Source organism: Dromaius novaehollandiae, chromosome 2 (genome assembly GCF_036370855.1).
Source record: "Dromaius novaehollandiae isolate bDroNov1 chromosome 2, bDroNov1.hap1, whole genome shotgun sequence".
NCBI classification, from domain to species: domain Eukaryota; kingdom Metazoa; phylum Chordata; class Aves; order Casuariiformes; family Dromaiidae; genus Dromaius; species Dromaius novaehollandiae.
The window spans coordinates 146,943,984-146,966,929 of NC_088099.1; the positions used below are offsets into that span (position 1 = coordinate 146,943,984).

The 22,946-nt window shown below is 42.3% G+C and overlaps 1 protein-coding gene across 2 annotated transcripts in view; it reads right to left on the minus strand.

Annotated features, from left to right (window-relative positions):
- Window positions 1–14,181: 14,181 nt before the first annotated feature.
- The window catches only part of TMEM67 (transmembrane protein 67), a 32,552-nt gene continuing 23,787 nt past the window's right edge, over window positions 14,182–22,946 (minus strand). For both annotated transcript variants that reach the window (XM_026099790.2, XM_064507754.1), the window contains exons 23-28: window positions 22,452–22,568; window positions 21,179–21,295; window positions 20,993–21,097; window positions 20,544–20,646; window positions 17,817–17,959; window positions 14,182–17,359 (exon numbers count right to left, since the gene is read on the minus strand). In XM_026099790.2, coding sequence (XP_025955575.2) covers window positions 17,279–17,359; window positions 17,817–17,959; window positions 20,544–20,646; window positions 20,993–21,097; window positions 21,179–21,295; window positions 22,452–22,568 — 666 coding nt within the window. In that variant the 3' untranslated portion in view covers window positions 14,182–17,278. The remainder of the gene's footprint in view (window positions 17,360–17,816; window positions 17,960–20,543; window positions 20,647–20,992; window positions 21,098–21,178; window positions 21,296–22,451; window positions 22,569–22,946) is intronic.

Below are 22,946 nucleotides of genomic sequence, written 5' to 3' on the forward strand. Positions count from 1 at the left end.
TTCTTGGAGAGAGTACTCTCGTTTTCTGCTGACGTTTGGATACTCTGAGAAATGGCCCCTGCTGGGAACTGCACCCATGAGCGGTACGGCAGCATCGCGGAGCAGGTCAGGCTGAGCTGGAAGCTCAGGGGCGGGTGGAAGGAGGTAACAGCTCACACGGTGGCTGGCAAGTGCCGTGCGACTGGTCCCCAGCCCTGGCTGCCACGGCCACCGTGACGGGTCACCTCACCTCACTTCACTTCTGCCACCGGCGCTGGCGCTCAGAAATACAATCGTGGCACAAACAGGCAGCAAAAATAGGCGGATGAAGCAGAGCAGAAGGACAGGGCTGTCCCAGGCGCCAGGGAGCAGCGGGCGAGGGAAACCGGTCATCTTCCTGGCAACCCAGACCATCAGGAGGGCTGGATGCAGAGAGGAAATATCACTACGCTGACCTATTACTTTTGTTTTGCTCTCTGTTAGTATTACACTGCTCCCTTACTCAAGCTCCTGCATGGGGAACACCAGGGACTGTGGCACCACAGCAAGCCGAAGCCCCTTCTTATAAAGTGTGATTTTTGTTAGAGCTCATGTCTTTGAAATATTTGTAAGGCAATGTTATAGATAATTTATTCAGGCTTGCTGGGCGCACTATCTTTTTATACTCTCTGTTAAATACTGTGAATGGAGGTTACCATAGCTACAGCTCAGTTCAGAAATTGGCTTTATTTTATTGTAATTCCAGTTTCCTATTCTGATTCCTCTTGCTCTGATACAATGAAATATATGTTTCCATCTGTGTATTAACCCTGATATGAAAGATTTTGTTCATTCATTTCAAAATGCATGAGCAAGTGGGAGAGGAGGGCATTTTTCATTCTCTTCTTTTTACCAAAACCAGAAAGCTGTGATACTTCCTGGACCCAGTCTGCATAAACACTGTGTTTAACTTCTACTTATTTCTTGAAATTTAGTTTGGCATTTTAGTTAAGCACAAAAACGTATACCATAAAATAAACAAGTATACCCATGATATGCTTTTATAAAGGATATATTGCATGTAAAGAAGTGCATTGTATTAGCATGTATTTTGGTTTAAAAAGCAGGTCCTGATGCAATTTGATTCAGCAGGAGTCTTAACACTGACTTCTGTGCAGTTTGAATCAGGTCTTAAAATGCTGGAAGGAATCGTCAAGGACTTCATCTAGTATATACTGAGAAGAGAATATCTCCTCCTCTAGAGGAAAAATGACAGGTATATATCTTACTGCCAGAACAACTTGTCTCCAGGAGCTGCTTGCTGGCACATCAGGAATGACGCATGGGTAGCTGGTAATGATTCGGGAGTCCTCAGGAGCTCCCGGGTCACTGCGAAAGCCGCCCCTGCGCCTGCCCTGATTTCGCACCCGTTGCCCAGCCCTCTTCCACGCCACAGACCCTTTGCATAGTGATGGGATATGTTACAGAATCAGCATCTCTCACTTAATACAGTAATGAGAGTAGATCCAAACACCTGTGCTATATGCTTCTGACGCAGCGGGCTGGACACACGCACAGCAGCCAGGGTGTGCCAGGGAGGGGGGACAGGGCCAGCCTTCTCCCCGTGAGTTTGTTCCTTGGATTTTTTTCCCATACTAGAATAAGGCATGTGTTCGCCTTACAGAAGGGATCCACTGGCCATTTGGGACAAGCCACCATAAACTGACATGAACGGGGATTTTATTTCAAAACATTCCCACCAGCTGAACGAGATATTGGACACAACATTAGCAGAACATTAAGTAAGACCCAACATCTGCCATGCTTTAATATTAAAATGGAGCTTTTGGAGATTATATCCATGTAACAACTACACAATGGACATAATGAAATATGCATTTCATACCCCTAGTGAAATAAACATTGAATTTGCTTGCAGCACGTGTCCTGTGATGGTATATGCTTGACTGAGCGTAGTTGCTCTTGGGTCTCTGAGCAAGGATGCTTTACACGTGGGTTGAGCCACTTGGTGAGTCATACGAGTAGAATGCACAGTGGAAAAGCTCATTTCCCCAGTTACTCAGAGGTAAAATATTTTTGGAATCAAGCCTGGTTTGTGTTAGGAATATTAAGGATGTTTCTTTTTTCCTGATAAAGTTCAGTTTAAAAAAGAAAGAGAGAGAGAGAGAAATCATTGCTTCAGTTACCACTGAATTCTTTCAAAAAGCCTACAGCTGAGCTTTCCTTTCCAAATCGGTTTGCGCAGCTTTGTCTGAAACACGCCTTGAAAAAGTGCTGTCAGCTTCTGGATCAAATATGGAGGATTGCATTTGCTTTCATCTTCACTTTATATTTAATACCCCATGGCAAACTGGCATTGAACTGTCATCTGAGACATGGACTGTAGGAAATCTGCAATTTTTCAAGCCTTGATGCTGCAATTAGAACATGAAAAGTCAGATAACAAAAAAGATTTGAAAGAAATAAATACATCCTTAGTTCAACTAAAGCTATTCAAGTTCTTCAATATAATGAGCTGAATTAAAACCATATTTTGATTAAAATCTAAGCATTGGAATGAGTGCCCAAATTTTCCCATAGCTAAAATCTGATGAGGCTAAGAGTGAAACAATACTGGAACTAAAGGTCAGCTAATAACGTGGGGCACATTCTGTGTTCAGACATTTGTGCATGGTACTGATCAACTCCAATGACATCTGGATTTGAGTGGCTGAGAGCAGAACATGCTGTATTACAGCAAGCACTGCAAAATCAGGCAATCAAAGAGAAAGAGGACAAAGATTAACCAGTTATCTATCTCTGAGACCAGTAAACCTATATCCCTCAGGGTGGGAAAAGGACAGAACGTTCCACAAGTCAAAGCGTTTCTCTCTCCATTTGGTAAATCATAACTGCTTCTAAACATCTCTCTTTTTTGCTAAGAGGAATGCAGATATTATGAACTAAGTCATAAAATGTGAATGAATGTGTTAGGAGAGAGCTTTTCACCTGACTGATAGACTTACTGATGGACTGGCCAAGTCCAGTGGGAGAATGGAGATACTGAACCCACACAGGAGAGACAGGGGGTCGGTCCATTTGGTTCAACTGCTTTGTACACTTCCATTGCAATGGCTTAAGTAGAGCTCCTAAAGCCAATCTGTAGCTTGTACCACAGAATTTAGCAATAAGCTAGAAAACAATCCAGGTCCATTTCTGACAGGGTGGCCACCTGGCTACAGAGGGCACCAGGGTCGTTTGAATTGTATATGATCTTGATGGACCCAAATAAAAGGCACCACACTGAACACAGTAATGATTTCTGCCTGTTTCTGCTGAAGTCACAATACAACAGCCTTGTTGGTAGATGCTTCTAATGAACTACAGCAACAAGATCTGACAATCAAGTAGTGGTAGGAAAAATAGGGTGATATGTCAGTCCCAGATATATTTGACATGAAAAAGCCATCTCATTACCTGTGCTGTAGGCATCAAGCCTCAGTTGTGAAAATGGGAAACCTCTTCCCCAAGGTTCCTCATCTTTCCTCACGTTCTCTTGCTTGCTGTCCCTTACCTCACCCGCTCCTTTCAGTGAGTTATTCCTTTTAATGAGTTATATTCAGTGCCTTTGCTCAAACCCTGCTTGAGCGCCAGGGCATGTGCTCTACTCCCAGCATGGGGTCTGCCCCCCTTTGCAGCCGCGCTCCTGTGCTCGTGCCTGCACCACATTTGATGCTGTGCCAGAGCTCCGCAGCAATGCATAGACCGCTGATATGGATGTTAAAGAGGAATTTGAGTCAGTGCTCATGACTAAGCTGATTCTTGACCACAGGTAATCCCCAAACACTGCAGAAGCAGCTCTCCAAAGGGCGGTTATGCGTCATGTCCCCTTGGGTGCTGGGATGTGGGTCTGTCAGAGCTAAGTAACCCAATTCTGCAAAATGCCTCTGAATGTCGTATTCAGCATAAGCCTTGCAGACCAGAGCAAGTTCTGCACTTACTGAGCTGTGGGGGATTGGAGCTGGTAGGCTGTCAGGATGGCTTTGCATAGGTAAGGAAATGAGGGCTGCAGGGCTGTCACCTTGTACAAAAAGTCCTTGAACTGCAGAGAGTAACATTTGCTCCCAGGATCTATTTCAAAAGACTCACCCAATTTGGCATCCGATCTTGCCCTGAGTGATGGAAGGAAAGGTCTTCTCAGAAAGAGACACTGCTATAGCCACAGCCAAAGCAGTTCGTCTCTTATTCCACCATATCACTGCAGCAATTTCACTCTGATATACATCAGAGAAACAACACCTGTTATTATGACACCTTGGAAATTGTTGGCAAATAGCTCTAATAAACATCAAACACAGGAGAGAGAAGCACCTGGATAAGAAGATGAAATGTGTGCCCTCAACACAGTGAAGCCAGCACTGGGGGGGAATATATTTTCCCAAAAGAAATCCACAGGAAGAATTACAGATCCTGCAAAAAGGGAGAGGAAGGACTGGAGAGTTAAAGCTTCAGAAGTGAATCAGCTGCAGGGCAGGTAACAAGGACACTCGTGAGAGGCACTTTCTTAGTTTTTGCCACCTCTGTGGTCTAGAGGAAGGCTTGGTTTGAGGTGAACGTGCCACCCATGCAGGCTATCAGCTGAAGTGCTGAATCTCAAGCACTCTCCTTCCCAGCAGCCCAAGGACAAGTGGATTTGTACGTCACAGACCACAAAGCAGATAGCCAATTTCAAAACAGCGTTTGGATAGAGATGTAGAGGGGTTGCTCTGAATAGAAAACTTTGGTTTTAGGTTGGTCATTTAGGGTTTGGTGCTCCCGTAAACTTCATTTTTTTCTGGAAATTCCTTTTGTATTATCTGAGTCCTGGTTTAAACGTTTTTACCTATTTTATTATCAGTAGTAACAGCAATAGCAGCAGTTACGAGAACTTGTCAAACTCTCTGGTCTCTGAGACATTCTGAAACTGAAGAAAACCTTAATTTCATTTTAGGAATAGTATAAGCAGGTGCCAGGCTCCTCGGTCCCCTGAGGGGCACGGAAACCCCGATGTCCTCGATGTGAGATGGTATCCTTGGGGATCCCAGGCTCTGTCCCATGCTGCCAGGAGCTAAGCCCTGTTCCTGCTAGGCATTTCCACAGTTCCCAGCTCTGGAAAATAAAAAGTCACTGGGTCTGAAATATCAGAAGCCACAGATTTGGGAGTCCTGGCCTCCTCTGCAGCTCAAGAAACTGGCAAGGAATGAAGCAAGTTTCTGAAAAAGATCTATTTCTTCTTTCTCAGAAGTTCATTAGAAACTGGTGTGTTGGTTCAAAGTGTGCTGATGTTGATGAACTGGCATTTTCTGAAGAAAACCTGTTATTCTGATGGAAAAATTCCCAGCCAGCTGTGGGACACGCGTTGCCGCCTGGCAGCGCTGCCGTCGGCCCCGTCAGAAGGGCGCGGGAACGTGGTCCCGCTGCCCCGGCGGTGCTGCCCTGCACTCTCCAGGACACCAAGGCCCGAGAGGAAACCTCGAAACCAGCCCAGGGGCTGCGGGAGGCAGGGGAGAGGCACGTGGTCCTCCTCCGTCGCATGTCCCCTGGCCAGCTGTTCGAAGTGGCTGGTCCTCCTCTTTACCTGGTGACACACCACTATTAGACAGGGCTCATATATCTCTGGAGCAGTATCTCATTTGCTTATTGACAATGACAAAAGCACATTTTTACTTCTGTCAGCAGAGACGATACAGCTGTAAAAGAACCGGCTGCTTTGCCTCATGCAATATCAGCAAAATTGCCAGCTCAGCACTAATTCCTGAACCTTTTGTGACTGATGCTCAGCAATGATGTATGGGGCAGAAAACAGCAAAACAAGTTGCTTATTTACATTTTGCTGCGCTGGGGGTTAGAAAAATGTGATTTTAACCACTGAAGTGACCATGTGCACAGAAAGGGAATGTATGTAGAGGTAGGTGGATATATGGCCCCAACATAGCATTGTATGGAAGTACATTTCTAATAATAATTAATCTAAAATAGCTGTCTGGGTTTTTGGTAATGTGTAAATAGTTTGCCTCAGTTCATACTTTTTGAGTAAACCTGCTAGGACTTAGCTGAGAGCAGTAAGAAGTTGGTGGCACCGGAGTAATTTGCGTGTTTTGCCGTTTTGTTCCCTTCACCTCCTGCCCGGCAGCAGGGGGAGGGCGATGGTGGAGGAGAATTGCAGGCATCACCGCAGCGTCTGAGAGAGAGACCCCAGAATGACACCAGACATGCCCAAGACCCAGCACCGTGCTCTCTGCATCAAATAAACATAAGCAAATTCATGATAACAAATGAAGTAGAAGATATGTGAGGTCACTTACTGGCAGGAAAAACTTGAGAAACACTTTTTTTATAACCTGGCCTTTTGCAGCTTTTAAAATACTTTTTCACCTGCTGTTCTCCGGCCACACAGATATAAAGACTTGCAATCCTTCACTTCCACCTGTGTCTCTTGTAGCAGATCCTATTACACACACGTTGCTCTGACATTTTTTAAAACATTTTCTTTTTTTGCTTTTTTGGGACAGTTAAAAGCCCCACTGGCACTCAGTGCAGAGGTTGCCGCCGGCAGAAGGGGACGGCTCTGCCTTCGGCTTCTGCCCCGCGGCAGCCGGCAGTGACGGTGCCGGACGCGAAGGGGACGGGGATGTCAGAGCTCTGCTGCTCTGCTGCCTTCAGAGAAGCTCACGCGTCTGGTCATGTGGGCCGAGACATTGTGGGGTGTTTTCAGCTGCTGAAAAGATGCTGGATGTGGATAACGGAAAAACCCAGTGTGCAGGTAACGCGGCCAGGCATCGCTGCCGGAAAGGCAGAGCTTGGGCTGGAGCCCGTCCTGGCCAGCGCGAGCGCTCGGCACCAAGGGTCCAGGGCAAGGCCCGGCATGTGGAGGAGGTTTTGAGACAGCGAGGTTGTACATTTTGCCAAGCATTTGGGTAGGTTGAAGCATTTTGACCGCTGTTTTCACCAGTTGCCCTGAGCTCTCCATGCTGCGGATGCCTCATGCGCGCAACGTTTTCAGTCTTCAGCTCCGGTGTTTCTGGAAAACGACTGCAAACTTCTCTGGGATGTATTTATCCCGTGTTCCCAGGCATTTCCACTGCAGCCATTTGGGTCCCTCCTGTCCCAGGAAACAAACCCAAGTCCCTGTTGGTCCTGAAGGCAGAATCTCCTGGGGCCGAAGGTGGCCCTGTGGTGGCTTTCTGTCCCGTGGTGGTGCCTCGCTGCCTGCTCCGACGTCCCTTGGCGGCTGTGTGCTGGGACGACGCCAGCCCCGGCGCTTGGTCTCTCCGTTGTCCCCCAAAGCCAAACCCGAGCTGGTTTCCCTTCTGGCCGGCTGGCGGGAGCCGTGCTGCCGAGGGGGCCGACCAGCGGTGGGAGGCCACGGGCTGGTGACCTCAAACCCTGTCTGGTGTCAAACGGCTCGTGAATGGGCCAAAGGGGAAAATGCGTTGCATGTCCCCACTCGGAAGCGCTCCCGTCCCAGCCGCGGCGGGACGACGCAGGTCCCCCGGGGCCCCAGCACGGCCAGCCAGCCAGCTGGGCCGCCGGGAGAGCCGGGCGACGCGGCCGTCCGGCCCCCGATGCGCCCACGTGGGCCCTGTTGCTGCCAGCGGGCTGCCGGGGCAGGGTGGCTGGAAGGGGCTGTGCCAGGAGGCCCCTCTCCCTCTCCTGGTTACGAAGGAAACTCACACCCCGTAACAGGTCACCGGCAAGGCGATGTTCTCCAGCCGCTACCGCGCCAGGACTGAGCAAACGAGAGAAGATATCTGAAACACTTCTCTTCTAGGTGCAGCCAGGTGACAGCTGTCAGGATGCCTGTGTGAACCGGGAGCAAAATTACATCTTAGTAACTAGTTAGTCAGGAGCATGCGTAACCTCCCCACTCAAAAATTACGCCAGCGCCAGTGGCAGCAGTGGGAATAGGCTGCTGGCGAGCTTTCGGCACGTGCTTGTTCTTAGACAAGCGTGTTTACAGGCACTGGGGTCACGGACCAAAGCAAACAGGGATTTGCCCTTTGCTGTCCGTAAAAGCAATTTGCGGCACTTCACAACAGGGGGCAGGGGACAGAGATAGCTGTGGGATCACACGACTTCGGACAGAGATGTGAACTTTGGGCATTTTTATGACAGCTCATAACTTTTCTAAATTCCTAAGCGATTCCTCGGGGCCACAGGGACAACCGGACCCTACTGGCTCTCGGGCTAGTGCTTGGAAAGGCACCAGCAGCGGTGCAGGGGAGACGGCGTTTAGGCAGCCAGCCGAATAAAAGCCTGTGTGAGACCCTGCCATCACAGGGCCAGGGTCCCTGCTGCACCGGGTACAGGTCAGTCCTCGGCACAGCTCTGTGCACAGCCAGGGATTGTGCCGTGCACTGCATTCGGCGTTAGTACGTACCACGCGCTCTTCCCTGGCAAAGGTGCTGGAGAGAAGGAGCCCATGGGAACTGCCTGCTCCGTCCTGCCACATGATGCAGCGGGAGCGCTGCCAAAAAAACAGCTGTAAGCACTTGTGAAGCAGTGCCAACACCGTGCTTTGCACGAGCCCCTGCAGCTCTTGGCCTGACTCAGCCCCCGCTCCCGCTCGTCTGCGCTGCTGCACGTGCCTCTTTCCAGGCTCCTTCACCTGCTCCTCTTTTGCCCTGGTGCAACCAGCAGCTAGCTGCTCTGGGCCTGCGGGGGAACAAGCCCTGCGAGAGCGCCTTACGTAGCAGCCCCTTCCGCATCCACCTTCCCTCTCAGATCCATTACAGCACCATGTCGAAGACCATGTTACAGGCCAGGGCTCTTGCAGCTCATTCCCAGCTGTGGGCTGATTTCTAAGGGCGTTTATTACCGAGCACATGCATGCACGGAGCTGGCCTGCTCTTTTAGCAGACTTCCTATTATACCATTCCCGATCTGAGAGACCAATGAAGAGTGTGAAAAGCAGTTAGGATTTTGCTTATATACATGCACAGAATGTGAAAACACCCTCCTCTAATTGTACACTGCTGTTTGCAGTACAGCTTTTTAATTACTGGTGGCATGACAATGACTGGCATTTTTATGCTTCCCAAATTCTCCAGCTGCAGCTTTCACCTGCTGCACAAATTTCAAGCCCTCACAGTCAGAGCAGCTGCAGCTGAACAGTGCCAGAGAGAAATCAGAAGCTGGATAAAAGCTAAAAGCATTAGGAAACAAAAACCATTCCCCAGAGGTTATCAACTTCTTTCTATTCCTCTGGTGAGAAACATCTAAATGCATCTGCTGCCTAATTGTATCTTTAAAAGTCCCAGCCCTTTAACAGTAATGATCGCTGAGATGGCAGCATTGCCCCTAATGACAAATCATGGGGAAGCAAAAGGACGTATTCGGAAGAGTAGAGTGCACCCAGTGGCATACAGCAAGAGCAGACTAGATCATCTAATGCTCCTCTCAAGCTTAAAATCTGGTGCGAATGGGCAAAGCATATTTTTATTTCTGAGAAACTTGTCATCTAAACATCACTCTGATTTTATATTGTCAGAAGGAAATCACTGGAGATCAGTGCTGCAAGAGCTTCAGGAAGCTGTGGTTTCCTCACAGTATGGGGGGTTAAGAAGCAAAACTTGCTTGCTGGCAGCGCTGGACCCCTGCCCTCCCCATCACACCAGTATGTGTAACGGGGATGTAGCAGCTGCAAACCAGACAACATCACTGTAAGGTGCTGCTGGTTCTGTTGCCAAATCAGACACTCCCAGTCCAGAGGGCTCAGATCCAGTTTTTCCCTGTCAGCATGTTCACAAAAGCTCTGGGACTGATCACAGCTTCTCTGACCTTCAGAGGGACTCAGTATGTTGCCTTCCAAACAACATATTGCTAGGGGCTCTGCAAGTCCAAAGGCAGGACACTGTTTTTGAGAAGAGCATGCAACTTCAATATGAGTCAGAAATGAGAGATTTAGCCGTGTGTGCAAACCATTCAGCCATATTCTTTCATTTTTTGAGAAATATACTCATGTCTATGCTGCAGAATTTGTCAGGCTTTGCCTCCATCCTGATGGAGATGGATACTTCCCTATCCCTGTAAAGTGGGTTTGAGGATGCTGTTGGGGAAACCTAGAGCTTCAGCAAGTTCTGCATTGAGCAAGGATATTGCATAACACAAGTCATCTCTCCATAGCAATCCCTTTACAAAAAATACTGTCTGCATATCAGCTCATCTATCTACCAGTCACCAGGCACTAATGTTTTCCAGTGTTTGTAAAAAGAACTGCTGCATACATGGCACATAGTAGCAGCTTGGGTATTTTCAAAGGTAAAATTCAAACCTTCAGATCCATGACACCAAAGTGTTTAAAATGGGAAATGCAGCCTTTTTCTTTCCAGAAAACGGTAGACTACAGTGTATTTGCCTCAAACTGTGAAACAAGCAGAAACTAATTTCTGACTTTATGCTTTTAGAATTAATGTACACCTGAAAACTCCCTCTCCCAGCATTATCTCTGTTAGGACCTTTCAGTGTAACATAATAAATACCGAGCTTTCAATTAAGATGGTCTTAAGTATAAATATATCAGCAAAACTCATCACCTTGCAAAGATTTACAGGGGAATTTGGGCTGTGCTGCAAGCTCAGGTGAACCTCAGAATGAAGAGGTGAGGAGAAGTGGTTGGCACAGGTGTGGAAAGCAGCCTTAGTCCCCTGCTCCAATGCTTGCTGCCATCTGCTGTCACTCCGCTAGGTGTTTCTGGCCGGGACACTGTGCTGGAGGCCAGCCCTCACAAGTGTCCCCAGAGCCAACTAGGGCTACAAGGGCCTTATGTAGTCTAACCTATGGCATAAAACACACTATTACGAATAGCATTGCTGCTTATTTCAGGGTAAATAATAACACAATGGGGGATGATTACAATCAATTGATAAAGAAAACCTCATGATGAATATATACCATCAAATTTAAGGACACAAAACCACCTGATTTCTTTTTCTTTTTTGGTCCACATTTTATCAGAATATATTGCATAGCCTTTCCCCTCTACGGCAAGTCTTGCCTGATGAGTGGTGAGGCATGCAAACGCTGTGCACCTGAAGCGAACCCTGCAGCTCTGCCGGAGGACGTCCTGCTGTGCCGGCTGCTTTGTTCCACCAGCCCCAAGTGCCATGGCATATCCAGCAGCACCACCCAAAGGGAAGTGGCTCAGGAGAAAGGGAGGGCATGCAAAAGAGCAAAATCCAGTTGTCCCATGGCAGTACGGGCAGCCAGCACTGGCAGAGTCCCTTCACTGGCTGCTGCGGCATTGCTGCAGGACAGTCACTGCAGGGAGAGTTGGGCTGGAGGGGCGCAAGGGCAGGCCTGGAGACATCCCAGGTCCTGGATGGTCCATGAGCCTGGCTGTCTCCAGCAGGACACAGATAGGAAGACTGATTAGGTCAGGCTCTGGGAGATACTGGGCTGCTTGCTACGGACAGAAGCAGGTACAATTCTTCTGGCCTCAGGGGTCAGCCAAAGCCAAAGCAAATATCTCAGTTAAGCATTTGCAGGATGAACTGGAGACTTATTTTTGAAATGACATGAAGGGGATTATTGCCCGCTCCCCTTGTCCTGTAAACCAAGGTGAGAAGGTCACAGTGAACCTGGTATTACAGCTTTTTTTTTTTTCTACTTCATTTTTTTCCATACCACACCAGCTGGCCAGCTTTTCCTTCATTATTTTCTTTGATTAACTAAATAAATTCAACTTCATTCTGTGGCATTCTGCCACCCTCATGCACAGAGCTGTAAAATTGAAATTCAGTAGCTGTTAAAATAGCAGGTGCTTTTGCAAAAATAAATTAAAAAAAGAAGAGAAAGCATCTACATGTCTGTCTCCTAGCTGTTGCATGTTACGTAGGCATAACTGCCTTAGAGCTCTGCAACAACTCTGTGTGTGGATACACCCTCTGCTTTTCATACCATAAACACAAGATTGTGACAGAATTGTCTAATATGGTCTCAACTTCCATAGAAAGTTTTCTGAACATTTAAAGGGAAATTCTAAATACGAACTAATGCAATGCTGTCTTCTTTTGTCTGCAGAGCCACCAGTGTCAGAGCTATTCTGCGGGTGCATACAGGTGAGCTTTAAACACCAAATATTTTCTCACTGACCAAAGGGCTCCCCCATCTATTCTTTGTTGTCAGATTTATGATATTATTATTCAGAGGGAGGTTAGCAGGGACAACTGAGGGGGTCAGCAAGCCTTGAATAGCACCAGTGTCTCGATAAAACTTAGTCTGATCAGAGAGCAATACAGATTATTAAGGCTCTGAACTGCCAAGGCTTACTGAAACTTGACCAGTAAGAGAGGGAAGTGTTCTTCTTATGGAGAGGCAAATGCATCTTCTGTGGTGGTTTCCTGAGGAACCTCACTTCAGTTCTGTGATCCACAGCCTGAGCCCTTAAACCTGTTCTAGCCATACACACCATAGCACAGAACTGCCTGCGCATTCTTGCCTGCGGGAGTTGGCAGACCTGTCTCCAGGATTATATCCACAGCCATGCTGTTGCTATTAAAAGCTGTGACAACATCAACCTTGCCTGAGAGGGATTGTTTTCAGTATCGTTTCCTGAGAAAATGGGGCTTATCTGTAGATTCCCCAAACAAGTTTTTAACTTTGATATTTGATACAGGTGCAAAGGTCTCCAAGCTATGAAGGTCCTACATAAATATCAGTGGCTGGTACAGAGGGAGCCTAAATTATGAATGCCCTTGCTAAGGAAAAGGCAAGCAGAGCTCTGTTGTCCTACATTTCTTTGGCAGCAGTGGCTGACCAGCAAGTATGTTGGTAGTTCAGGCCAGCCATGACATGTACCATCTTTTGTCTGCTGTGGATGGTGTAAGAGTTGCACAAGGAAGCTGGGAGTGCTGGGGTGGAGATGGAACAAAGGAGGCAAAGCTGAAGGAAGCCAGGCTGCTTAGTTCTAGTACTTGAACAACTTGTTTCGAGGTGTGTTGGTTTCATTCATTCTTCCCTTTAGACATGCATGGAAATCTGGACTTTACGCTTTTAAACTGATTTCTAATGCTGTATTTGGATTTTATTCCATCAGTCCTTAGAACCTGCTGCCACCTTAAAACATAAGGTACATAAATCCATTGCTACACATTTGGGCAACTCCCCCACAAAGGCATTCTTCCCTCAGCCTTCTGGCCAGTCAGATGGCACCTTCCCCAACTTGCTCAGAGAAGCAGAACAGTGTGGATAGGCAGTAATTCCCCCTGGTGCAAAGCTGTGCTGCCCAGCTTTGCTTGTAGGAAGTCAGGGTCAGGATCTGCACTTCAACTGTGGCTGGTGAGATGAAGTACAGGGCTATGGCAAACACCGGGTGGAGGTACTGGCTTGAGGAATGACAGAAGAGAGAGGGAGAGAGGGACAGGAGATTAGTGTTTTTAAAAGGTGAAGAGGTACAGTAGAAAAGACCATGATACTGTGATCCTGACTAGAGAAAAGAGAGACAGTGGCAAGCAGGTGTTGTAGAAGAACAGTTCTGAGCATTGTTACCACCACCCCAGCGTCTCATGATTTTCATAGGGATATATAGTGCAGTGCTACCCTCCAAAAGTCATATATTTCTTACACACTTTCTTTCAGATTGAAAACAAACAAAACCCTGTCAGCTTGGATAGCGTTTTCACTTTGTCCACATAAGAGCAATCTGATGGACAAGGGTGACTGGCCTTGTGCCAGTTTCGCTTCTTCCCTCTCCTATGATTTACCTCAATGGACACAAAAGACAGGGCAGAAGACTGTCCCCCCCTTGTTAAAGTGAACACTGTAGTCAAATACAAATTAAGTTCTTACCAGTAAATGAAATCTATGAATTTTAAATGTATTATTGAAATTACTGTATCCAGTCATTATGACTCGTTTGCACATGAGTTGTAATTATTTATGGAATTGACTATTTTGGCATCAGGCCAATTAGACACTTAGCAATAAGCTCATTCCGTTAGTTGTGGTTATCCAAAACTTTATCCCTCTGTCCTCATACAAACTGCAATATCCTTTTCTTGTGCTTTTTCTGAAAGAGCTTCTGTGGACTGCAGAACCAGAAGAAACCTCCTGCCGCACTCTGGAATGTCTCATGTTCATGGAAGGAAAAACATGTTATAAGCTTAGAAAAACTCATTGAACAAGTGAAAAAAACCCCTTTTCCCATCCTTTAAAATTTCTTTATTCCTCAGAGAGACAAATATGGAAGAGTTTGAAATGTCATGTGATTTATTAAATTTAGAAATTTGAAGACAGGCCACATGAATGACACATTGTAACTGCATATTAATTAAAAAAGTAAAGCCATTTAGTTTGAATTACAATCACAAGAGCTACTTGTTGAACAAACCAATCAATATGAGAACAAAGCGTAGTCAACCAATTTCAAGTGTTCACTAGAAAGCAAAAATGAAGAAACATTTCTATGAATTTCTGGAGTTTCTGATTCCTGTAATTATTTCCTAAACCACACAGTGTGAACATGTTAGCTACCCTAACATTTTAGATAAATGATCTGGAAAAATAAAACGTAACAGAGATGTGTGTGTAGTGCAGAGAAAGAGGGGGTCCGAGGAATGGAACTGTTTTGACAGGACATGTTTAGATTAATTAATCATTCACCTGTAACAAAATTTGCCTTTTGCAGAAGTCCTTTCAAACTGAAAGGCCATTAAAGCTTCCCCATGCCCTTCTGGGCAGCATGTAAGTAAAGGCATATTTAAAGCCAACTCAGAGCATGATTTTAACATGGAAAGGTGTACCTGGTTAGCAAAAGCACTGGGAATAGAGCACAGACTGAGGGCAGGCATGCTGTTGTGTCTCCATTGCTACTGTTAGCAGACAGGCTAAATTAAAACTGCATGGCCGTGTTTATCTATGGCACAATCATATCTTCATTTTGCCTGCAGACATTCCCTGTTTTACCTATTCTGACTGAAGTAAGTCATAAATCAGAACACTCTGGAAGAGGTATGTTTGAAGTGTGGGTCTATTCTCTGAAATAATTTATGACTAGGAAATCATCAGAATCAACACAGAAAAAACTTGTGCCTGTTACCATTCAGAATGATGGACAGTCATTATTGCTGGAAGGCAATAATATGAAAAGAACTGTACCAGATTCATTCATGGTCTACTTGCTCATTTATTACCCCAGTAACTTTCTACACCTTTTTAGTCACACCAGTCCTCTTGAATAAATATGGTGACATAAAAGATTATATTTCCTCTTGTACACCAACACTTCAGTATGATTTACAGTATCTGGAAAGTTTAGTTTAGTTAAGTGATGCAAAGATATTGACCAGAGAAATATATGGACATTACACAAGTATAACTTTGCCTTGCAGATGTCCTCCTGCAGACTATGATTCAGATGGCTCAGTTATTCAGATTAGCTTAGTTTAAAGTTTGGCATTCGTCAATTTGGATACATCACTGACAGGCAATATGACAGAACACCTCACAACTACTGAAGTTATACAGTCACAGTACTAAACAGAAGTTCAATGTATGGCTGTTTTAGCAGATCCAGAACCTAATGGACGACTTAATTGTATGAAGACAATAACCTTCATTTTATTCATAGTGGACATTTACACTGCCTTGGAAGTTTTGTATTCACACCTTTTTTGAGGAATAGGTTGCACCAACAAACTAAGAATTGTGCACAAAAGTAAATAAAGTAAGATATGCACAGACATGCCCATACTAAACTGTGTATTAATAAATGGATGTCCTGCTGAAAATCAGCTCTTCAGTTGTCTACTTTGTTGTAAGCTAACTGGCAGATTCAAATTCTATTGGTTTATAGTAACTATACTGGTCTAGCAAGTCACATTGCTTTTGCAACTCCAAAAGCAATTACATTAGAGCTACAGCAACCCTGAGCTTTAGGTCTACATTACCGACAGCTTAAAATCATGATATGGTATCAACATGAGAACCCCTTCCTCTTTATGAAGCCAAGAGACACCTGAAAAACAATGCTGCTTTAACTCAGATAAGCACACCTACATTTAAAATCTGCTAAGTCCAACTAAAGGGGCTGAATCACTTTGAATAAGGATGCTAGCCTGGACTTATACTTTTATGGTGTTTTTGCTGGTGAAAGTCCCTTGCTGAATCATCTAAAGATAAGTAACAGTTGTAAAAACAGAAAACTGTTCTGGGGTGATCATTTACTGAAAAACATATACTTTTAAAAAGCGTTAGTAAGAGGATTTTTCAGAGACACAAATGGGAGGTACACACCTTACTCTAAGATGTTTTGAAGGCCATTCATAATCTCTCGTAACACTTAATAAGTGGCACTTGCATTTATTAAATCGGCTAAATTCCAAACAGATAATGAAGGTAAAATGATTATGTTCACTGTGTTAAATCTAAAGATAACAAAGCCAGAAAATTAGAGAGCCAGAGGATATAGGCATATAAATACCCAGGCACCTGTGAAAACACTCAAAAAAGATGAGAACCATTACTTCTATTTCACTGTCTGAAGCAGCACAGAGGAATTACTGTATTTTCCTGGGCATGTCACATTAGATTACAGAAGATCAGTAACAGATCAAAAATATCCACCATCTTCTCTTCTTCTCTATCAGTATGCTACTCTTCTGTGTTGCTGTAACACTACTGTATCTCAAACGTATGGAACTTTGTCACATACAATCCATGCCCAAGAAAAACAGTAAGGTAAATGCAAAGGGAAGAGATAAAAGCAGGTAATACTATGCCAATAAATAAAAGTAAAAATTTCAAGTTGAAGTCACTGAAAATAAGTGACATTTAAATGGTCCTCTTGAAATACTTGCTAGTTTAATTCTTAACAAATCCTGTATGGCATGAAATTTGAAATACATTTGCTAAACATTTTACCTCAAAAAAAGGAGAAAAAGAAGATTTCAGTGTTTTTCAGAAATCTTAGGAGATGACAACCTCTCCTGACAACAAGTATATTCAAATTATGACCTCAATGTGAACGGTCCGTATCTTAGCAGAAGCCACTAAATAAATTTTGTCTTATTCTAATTATAACATTAGCTCTGCTTCTGACTGCTTATTTTCGTGTACTTTTCCTTTCAAAGGCCTATGGCTTAGTGTACACAAATTTAAAAATATTTGAAGTTACACAAAATAGAGCTTAATAGTACAAAATATAAAAAGATGACAAATGTCAAAATCTTTACACTATTATCGAACAGTGTACTACAATTAACCTGTAGTTCAGAGATGCTTTGCTCCTGGATACGATTTCCATGATTAACTCCTGAACAAAGTATTTCATCTTCTTAATCAATTAAATGAGAAATCTTTCATCCACCAACGTTTTGGATGCCAAATTCTTCTGTCCAACTGTATTACGAATAAACCTAAATATCTAAAAATATTTTAGAAAAATTATATTAAAGACAATGTTTAAAACACGTTTCAATACCTAACATAAAAATAATAACTTCATATTATCTTTAATTCATTGACATGTTATTTATGATTTAGGTGCTTAACTCCCTGTGGCGATTTTGAAACATTTTCCACCCTGAAAGATTAAGGTGATTAATTTTAACTGATATTTTTGTTTTCTGTTGAAAGCTATTTGTACCCTCTTTATTCATGATATGTATGAGAATAAAACTAATCTCTCACAAAGTCTATTTTACACACACACACACACACACACACACACACACACAGTCAAAAAATTGCTTTATAAGCTCTCAGTACAATCTTCTGTCACAACATACTGCTTACAGATTTAAGTATCTAGCTAATTATATAAATTTGCATACTAACCCACATTCTTAAAATAAGATTTTGTTTTTAAATTGCATATTTACCTCCTGTTGCAAATATGTGAGAATAGCTGCTAAAACAAAACTTTGGGAAGCCAGATCCACAACAGAGAAAAACAGGATATCAAAGATGAGCAGTGTTGTCTCGTTGCCATAATAGAGAACATCACTGAAAGAGTGTCTCTCATCTAGAGAAACAAAATAATTTTTTGAAAAAGGATTATTTCTGTGAAGTGCAAGTTTGTGAAGTTTGTCAATCCACACTGAGAAAGCTGACAAAGAGAGGAAAGTCTGAGCAAGAAAATACCATAAAAGCCAGTTATGGCATTATATTTAAGCAAAACCAATACTTTTTCACTCACAAAATGGTTTAATACTAACAGAACACAAAAAAAAAGCTCACACATGCCATACACCTTTATTCACTTCAGAAATCTGAACCAGTTTGTTTAAAAAAAGGCAGAAACAGATCAAAGTTCCTTGTTGAATTTCTCAGCAAGTCCTAACTCCAGCCCCAATTCAACAAACTAATAAAACACATGCTTAAAGCCTTACTTAAGAGGAGTTTCAGCATTTAACATTATCTTTGCTCATTTGGTTAATAATTTCCCCAGAAACAGATCTCTTAAGCTTAAAATACCTTTTTTGTAGCCAAACTAGTTTAGACCACTTGTTCCCTTCTTTATCAGCAAGCGCCACTCTCAAAAGAGAAAACACTTAAAGTAAGCAAAATAGAGATTCTTTTCCTTCTTTCTGCTTTTTCAGAAAAACAGGTCTAATGTAAGTTCTAGTGTCAGCAGCATGTTTTCATTCCAGATTTTATAGGTCCACCATTAAATCCTGATCCACACCTAAACTTCTAAGAACTATCACAATCTAAGCCATCAAGCAATATAGTTATATCAATGCTGAGGGTTACGATTTTTGAAATAACAGCACTCAAAAGAGCAGATTTTTGTTGAACATTGCACAGTTTGGAGACATCACATCATTGTTTCTATCAGTAACATTCAACATTTAATTTTACCTCAGGTATTGCATACCTGCCAACATTTATGGCTGAGTACAACTGAGGTTTGGAATAAGGTTTTGGAATGACTGGTACTGCAAGGTGCAGAGTCGCAGACAGAGGCTGCTGAAAGTCCTAGGTATAGTTTTAGTGCAGAAACTGGTTACCTGGCAATATTCACTGCTAGAGTTAGTGTTTCATAAAGATGCGGGTGGAGAGCCCAAACCTTTGAGGAATTGTGTCGTTCAGACATCTAGTCTGATGCTAGTAACAGGCTATGGCCACAGCTTCTATTTAGCTGCAGGACATGTGCTGCATTCCTAACTATATTTATAGCAAGGCATGTGGTTCAAATTAGAGTTCAGCTTTTGCAGCCTTGGTGTCAGAGAGGTCAAAGTAAGTTCTGCATAGCTCAGTGACCTAAACTGAGGAGTGCTATTACATAAGAATAAAGACATATTTTTAAGATGTGTATTGGTCACCTGGTAGTATCTATGGTTTGAATTATGGTTCTGATATGATTTCGAGTTTCTGAACAGTGAGACTGGACAGCCAAGTACTTGAGGGACTCAAAATGAGGGCCTGCATCATTATGCATCACTAATTTATACTAAGTTTTTGTGCAGATGATGGCTATATTTATAGCTAGGGGTAGAATGGGGTTTGAGATACAGTTTGGAAAGACTATGTTTTTGATGGATTCTGCACAACTCAAGAGCTGAGAAACAAAGCTTGCATCAGCCTGAGTTCATAGCTTATGTTTCATTTTAGCATGGATACTAGTCCCCAGACAGAATCTTTTAATAGGATTAAAGTTGGACTCTGGGTTTCAGAACGTTGGGAGTGGAGGGCCTAACCCTGGATGAGGATTGCTGTCATGCAAGTATCAGTCACGTGTCAGTAATTATGAGTAAATTAAGATTTTTGAAACCTTGTTGTTTCACAGAATCAGTTTTCCAGGGATTCTAGGTTTAAGGTTGATAGATGGTCAAACTGTCATTAAATCTATTTTTAACATAGGTAATGGTCACTTGGAAATAATTATGGCTAGGCTTTAGGGTGGGCTTGGGATTCAGGATGATGCACTGGAGAACCCAAGTGTTCAATTGCTTCTGCATAGCTCAGGGATCAGAATCAGAGCTGGTGTCATCACTGCTCCTATCTGAATACTCATTTTTGGTGCAGGTATTGGCAATGTTTAAAATGCATCAAAATGAAATATTCAAGAACCCCAAGTACTTGGACTTTGCCTAACTTGGTGGTCAAGGATGAGTGGTGTATTAACATTAATTATTCCATGAGGACTTCCTCACTGTGATCAGTATCTTCTTCAGAAAAATCTTTCATATTTGTACTTTTAGTTATCTCATAAGAAATTCAGTTCTATGCAAAAACATAGTGCTGAACTATTTCAATAGTATTGTGGGTCTTCTTTCCATTTATGAAATAGATCATGGATCTAGATAGCTAGTCAAGAGAGTGCCACATAAACATGTGCACATCTCTGTGCAGTATCCTTTCAGTTGCCTGAAGGAAAAAACATTGCAGTCAAGCAACAGAAATTAAAAACAGGATTTCTGTAACCTAGAGATAGTATCAACCTGGAGAACCACCAAGTCTCTTAAATACCTCCCTCACAAGCTGTTGTTTAATTACCTCTCCTGCTGTAAAGTCCAGTTTAGATTGTAAATCCTGGGACAGAAATCTACACAGAAACCTACAAACTTATAATAGCACAAACACCGAGTCACAGATCCTTTTACCATTGTAGAAAATACTTTTCTCTATTGGTTCCATGAACTCCATGCCAAGAATTCGTTCAAGCAGCAACTTATCTTTTACAATATAATCCATTTCTTTATGAACCTATACAAAAAGAAAAGACAATACTTCTAGTTTTAAGATTTCAAAGGAACAATACTTTTTACAAAGGTGGAGTACAGCTCCACCATTTAGACCTGTATGAATGAAAAAAAACACTGGTCTATTCTAAGTGAACAACAAAAAAGGATTTGTTATTACAAGAGCAGGCTGCACTGTTGGACAGTAGCCTTTTTTCTTCCTTGAACAAACCAGTATCTAGTTGCATAAACTCTTTAATAACAAGTCTTTAAGCATCTGTGCTTAAAGAGAAATTACAGTCTTTCAGAATTACAATTTTTCATCTCTACTTATTATATTTTCCTTAATATATAAATATCAATATACATACGTGATCAATAAATGAACCAAGAAATTTATTCATGGTGTTGTATGCCTTTGTGTTTTGTTCAAAAGTATTTGCAGATGAGTCCAAAAGTCTAGCAGGACCACGTTTCTGAAATATAACATGACCAGGACTTCAGTGGAAAAATACATACTTTAAATAACATTTACAGAATATAAGTATCTCACTTACCCTTGTTAGGGTTTCATGAATCCTGTCATACTGCAGTCTCATTTTTCTTGAAATGGAAATCTGAAATGTCTGGACATCTGTGTTTGGTAATAAACCTCTCTGACTACACAGATTCTCCTATAATTGTAAATTAACATTATTAATATTATTCACATATAGATCAGAAAAGTCAAAAGTTTTTCATCTCTCTTTCATGTACATATACTGCTTCATATCTTTAAATATTTGAATCCACTGCACTCTTATAGCAAGATTTCCTTAGGACATGAAACCCTGACCCCTGCTGTCACAAAGTCATATTCCCCGTTTTCACTTGTGTTCAGTTTATTATATTCTAAAATATCTTTTGACATTCAATCTCAGGCCATTTGTTTTGTATTTATAATTTATTCTGTATTTTTCCTGCTTCATCTTATGCTTTGGATTTCTGACTTTTTCCACAACTTTCTCAAAACTTACTTAATAAATCTCAAAAACCCAATAAAATACAAAACTCAGTATTTCCATAGGAAAAACATGCTTTTTCCTAAATTACATTAAAATAAAAAATTAGGAAAAAATTGTAGGAACAAGCAATCAATTCAAAAATATTATTTAAAATATTCCTTTGCAATTCAATGTTGGAGATTCAATTTTCACATGTTTATGTTTTTTTCTGGTCAGATATCATTAAGTTATTGATATCCTTTATCTAGGATACTTTCCTCTTACTTGTCCCTACAAGGATGCAAGATATCATGACAGTTAGTGCAGGCTGCTCCACTATTATATTAAACATTATGTGTTTACCTAATCTTGCAGCAAATATATAAGATACAACGATCCAGAAAAATCGTTATTCAAATGGATGTCTATAAAGCAAAGTAATGTCACAAGAGGGGTACACATGGAATAAAGGAATTTATTGGAAAAGTAGATGTTTAGTAAGGGTTTTTCTCTTTATGAGAGCTTCTTAGTATGCATCTCTTCAAATGTGGCCATGAGCCTAACAAAGGCTTCAGTATCCAAAAGATGGTATATATACAAGAAAAAAAATATATTAGAAAAACAGGAATTTTACATCTACAAAATCAGAAGAAGAGACAGCGAAGAAGAAGAAAGGAGAGAATTAATTACAAGAAGAGTTAATAAGTCATTTATTTACAGACCAACGGCTGCTATTTTTTTTAAAAATGATAACTCAGGGTGCAACACAATGCACAAGTGCAGACACACAATGCAAAGTTTTTTCTGAATAATTAGAACAGGTATAAATTTTACTACTTTTACTTACTGCTTCTCTCTTTAGGTTCATACTCATTTCTTCCATATTGGTATCTGCATGTCCATGCACAGAGCGACCATGGATATAATAACCAAAGCAGCTGTGTGACAAGAGAAACACTGAAATCTAGAAGAGGTGGGGGAAGAGAAGAATACTTTACTTAAAACAGTATCTTTTTATTTTTGAACTTTTGAATCCACAGTGAAGATCAACAAGACCAGCCATACAACAAATACAAAGTAGGCAGGTATCAAAATATATATGACAGAAAAACATTTACTAACTTTTTCACGTATTAGCTAAATCTACGTTTAACTAGAGACACACGCCAGCTTCAGGTTTAGTTTATCAACTGCAAGGATCACTATTAATTCTACAGTGTCAAAAAATTAAAACACATTTTAAGCAAAGATACTAGCTTTTATTTGGATTTAAAAGCTACTTCTGTGATGCGTAATACACATGCATGATTTCAGCTGAGCTCCTTAGGAGATTGTATGTAAC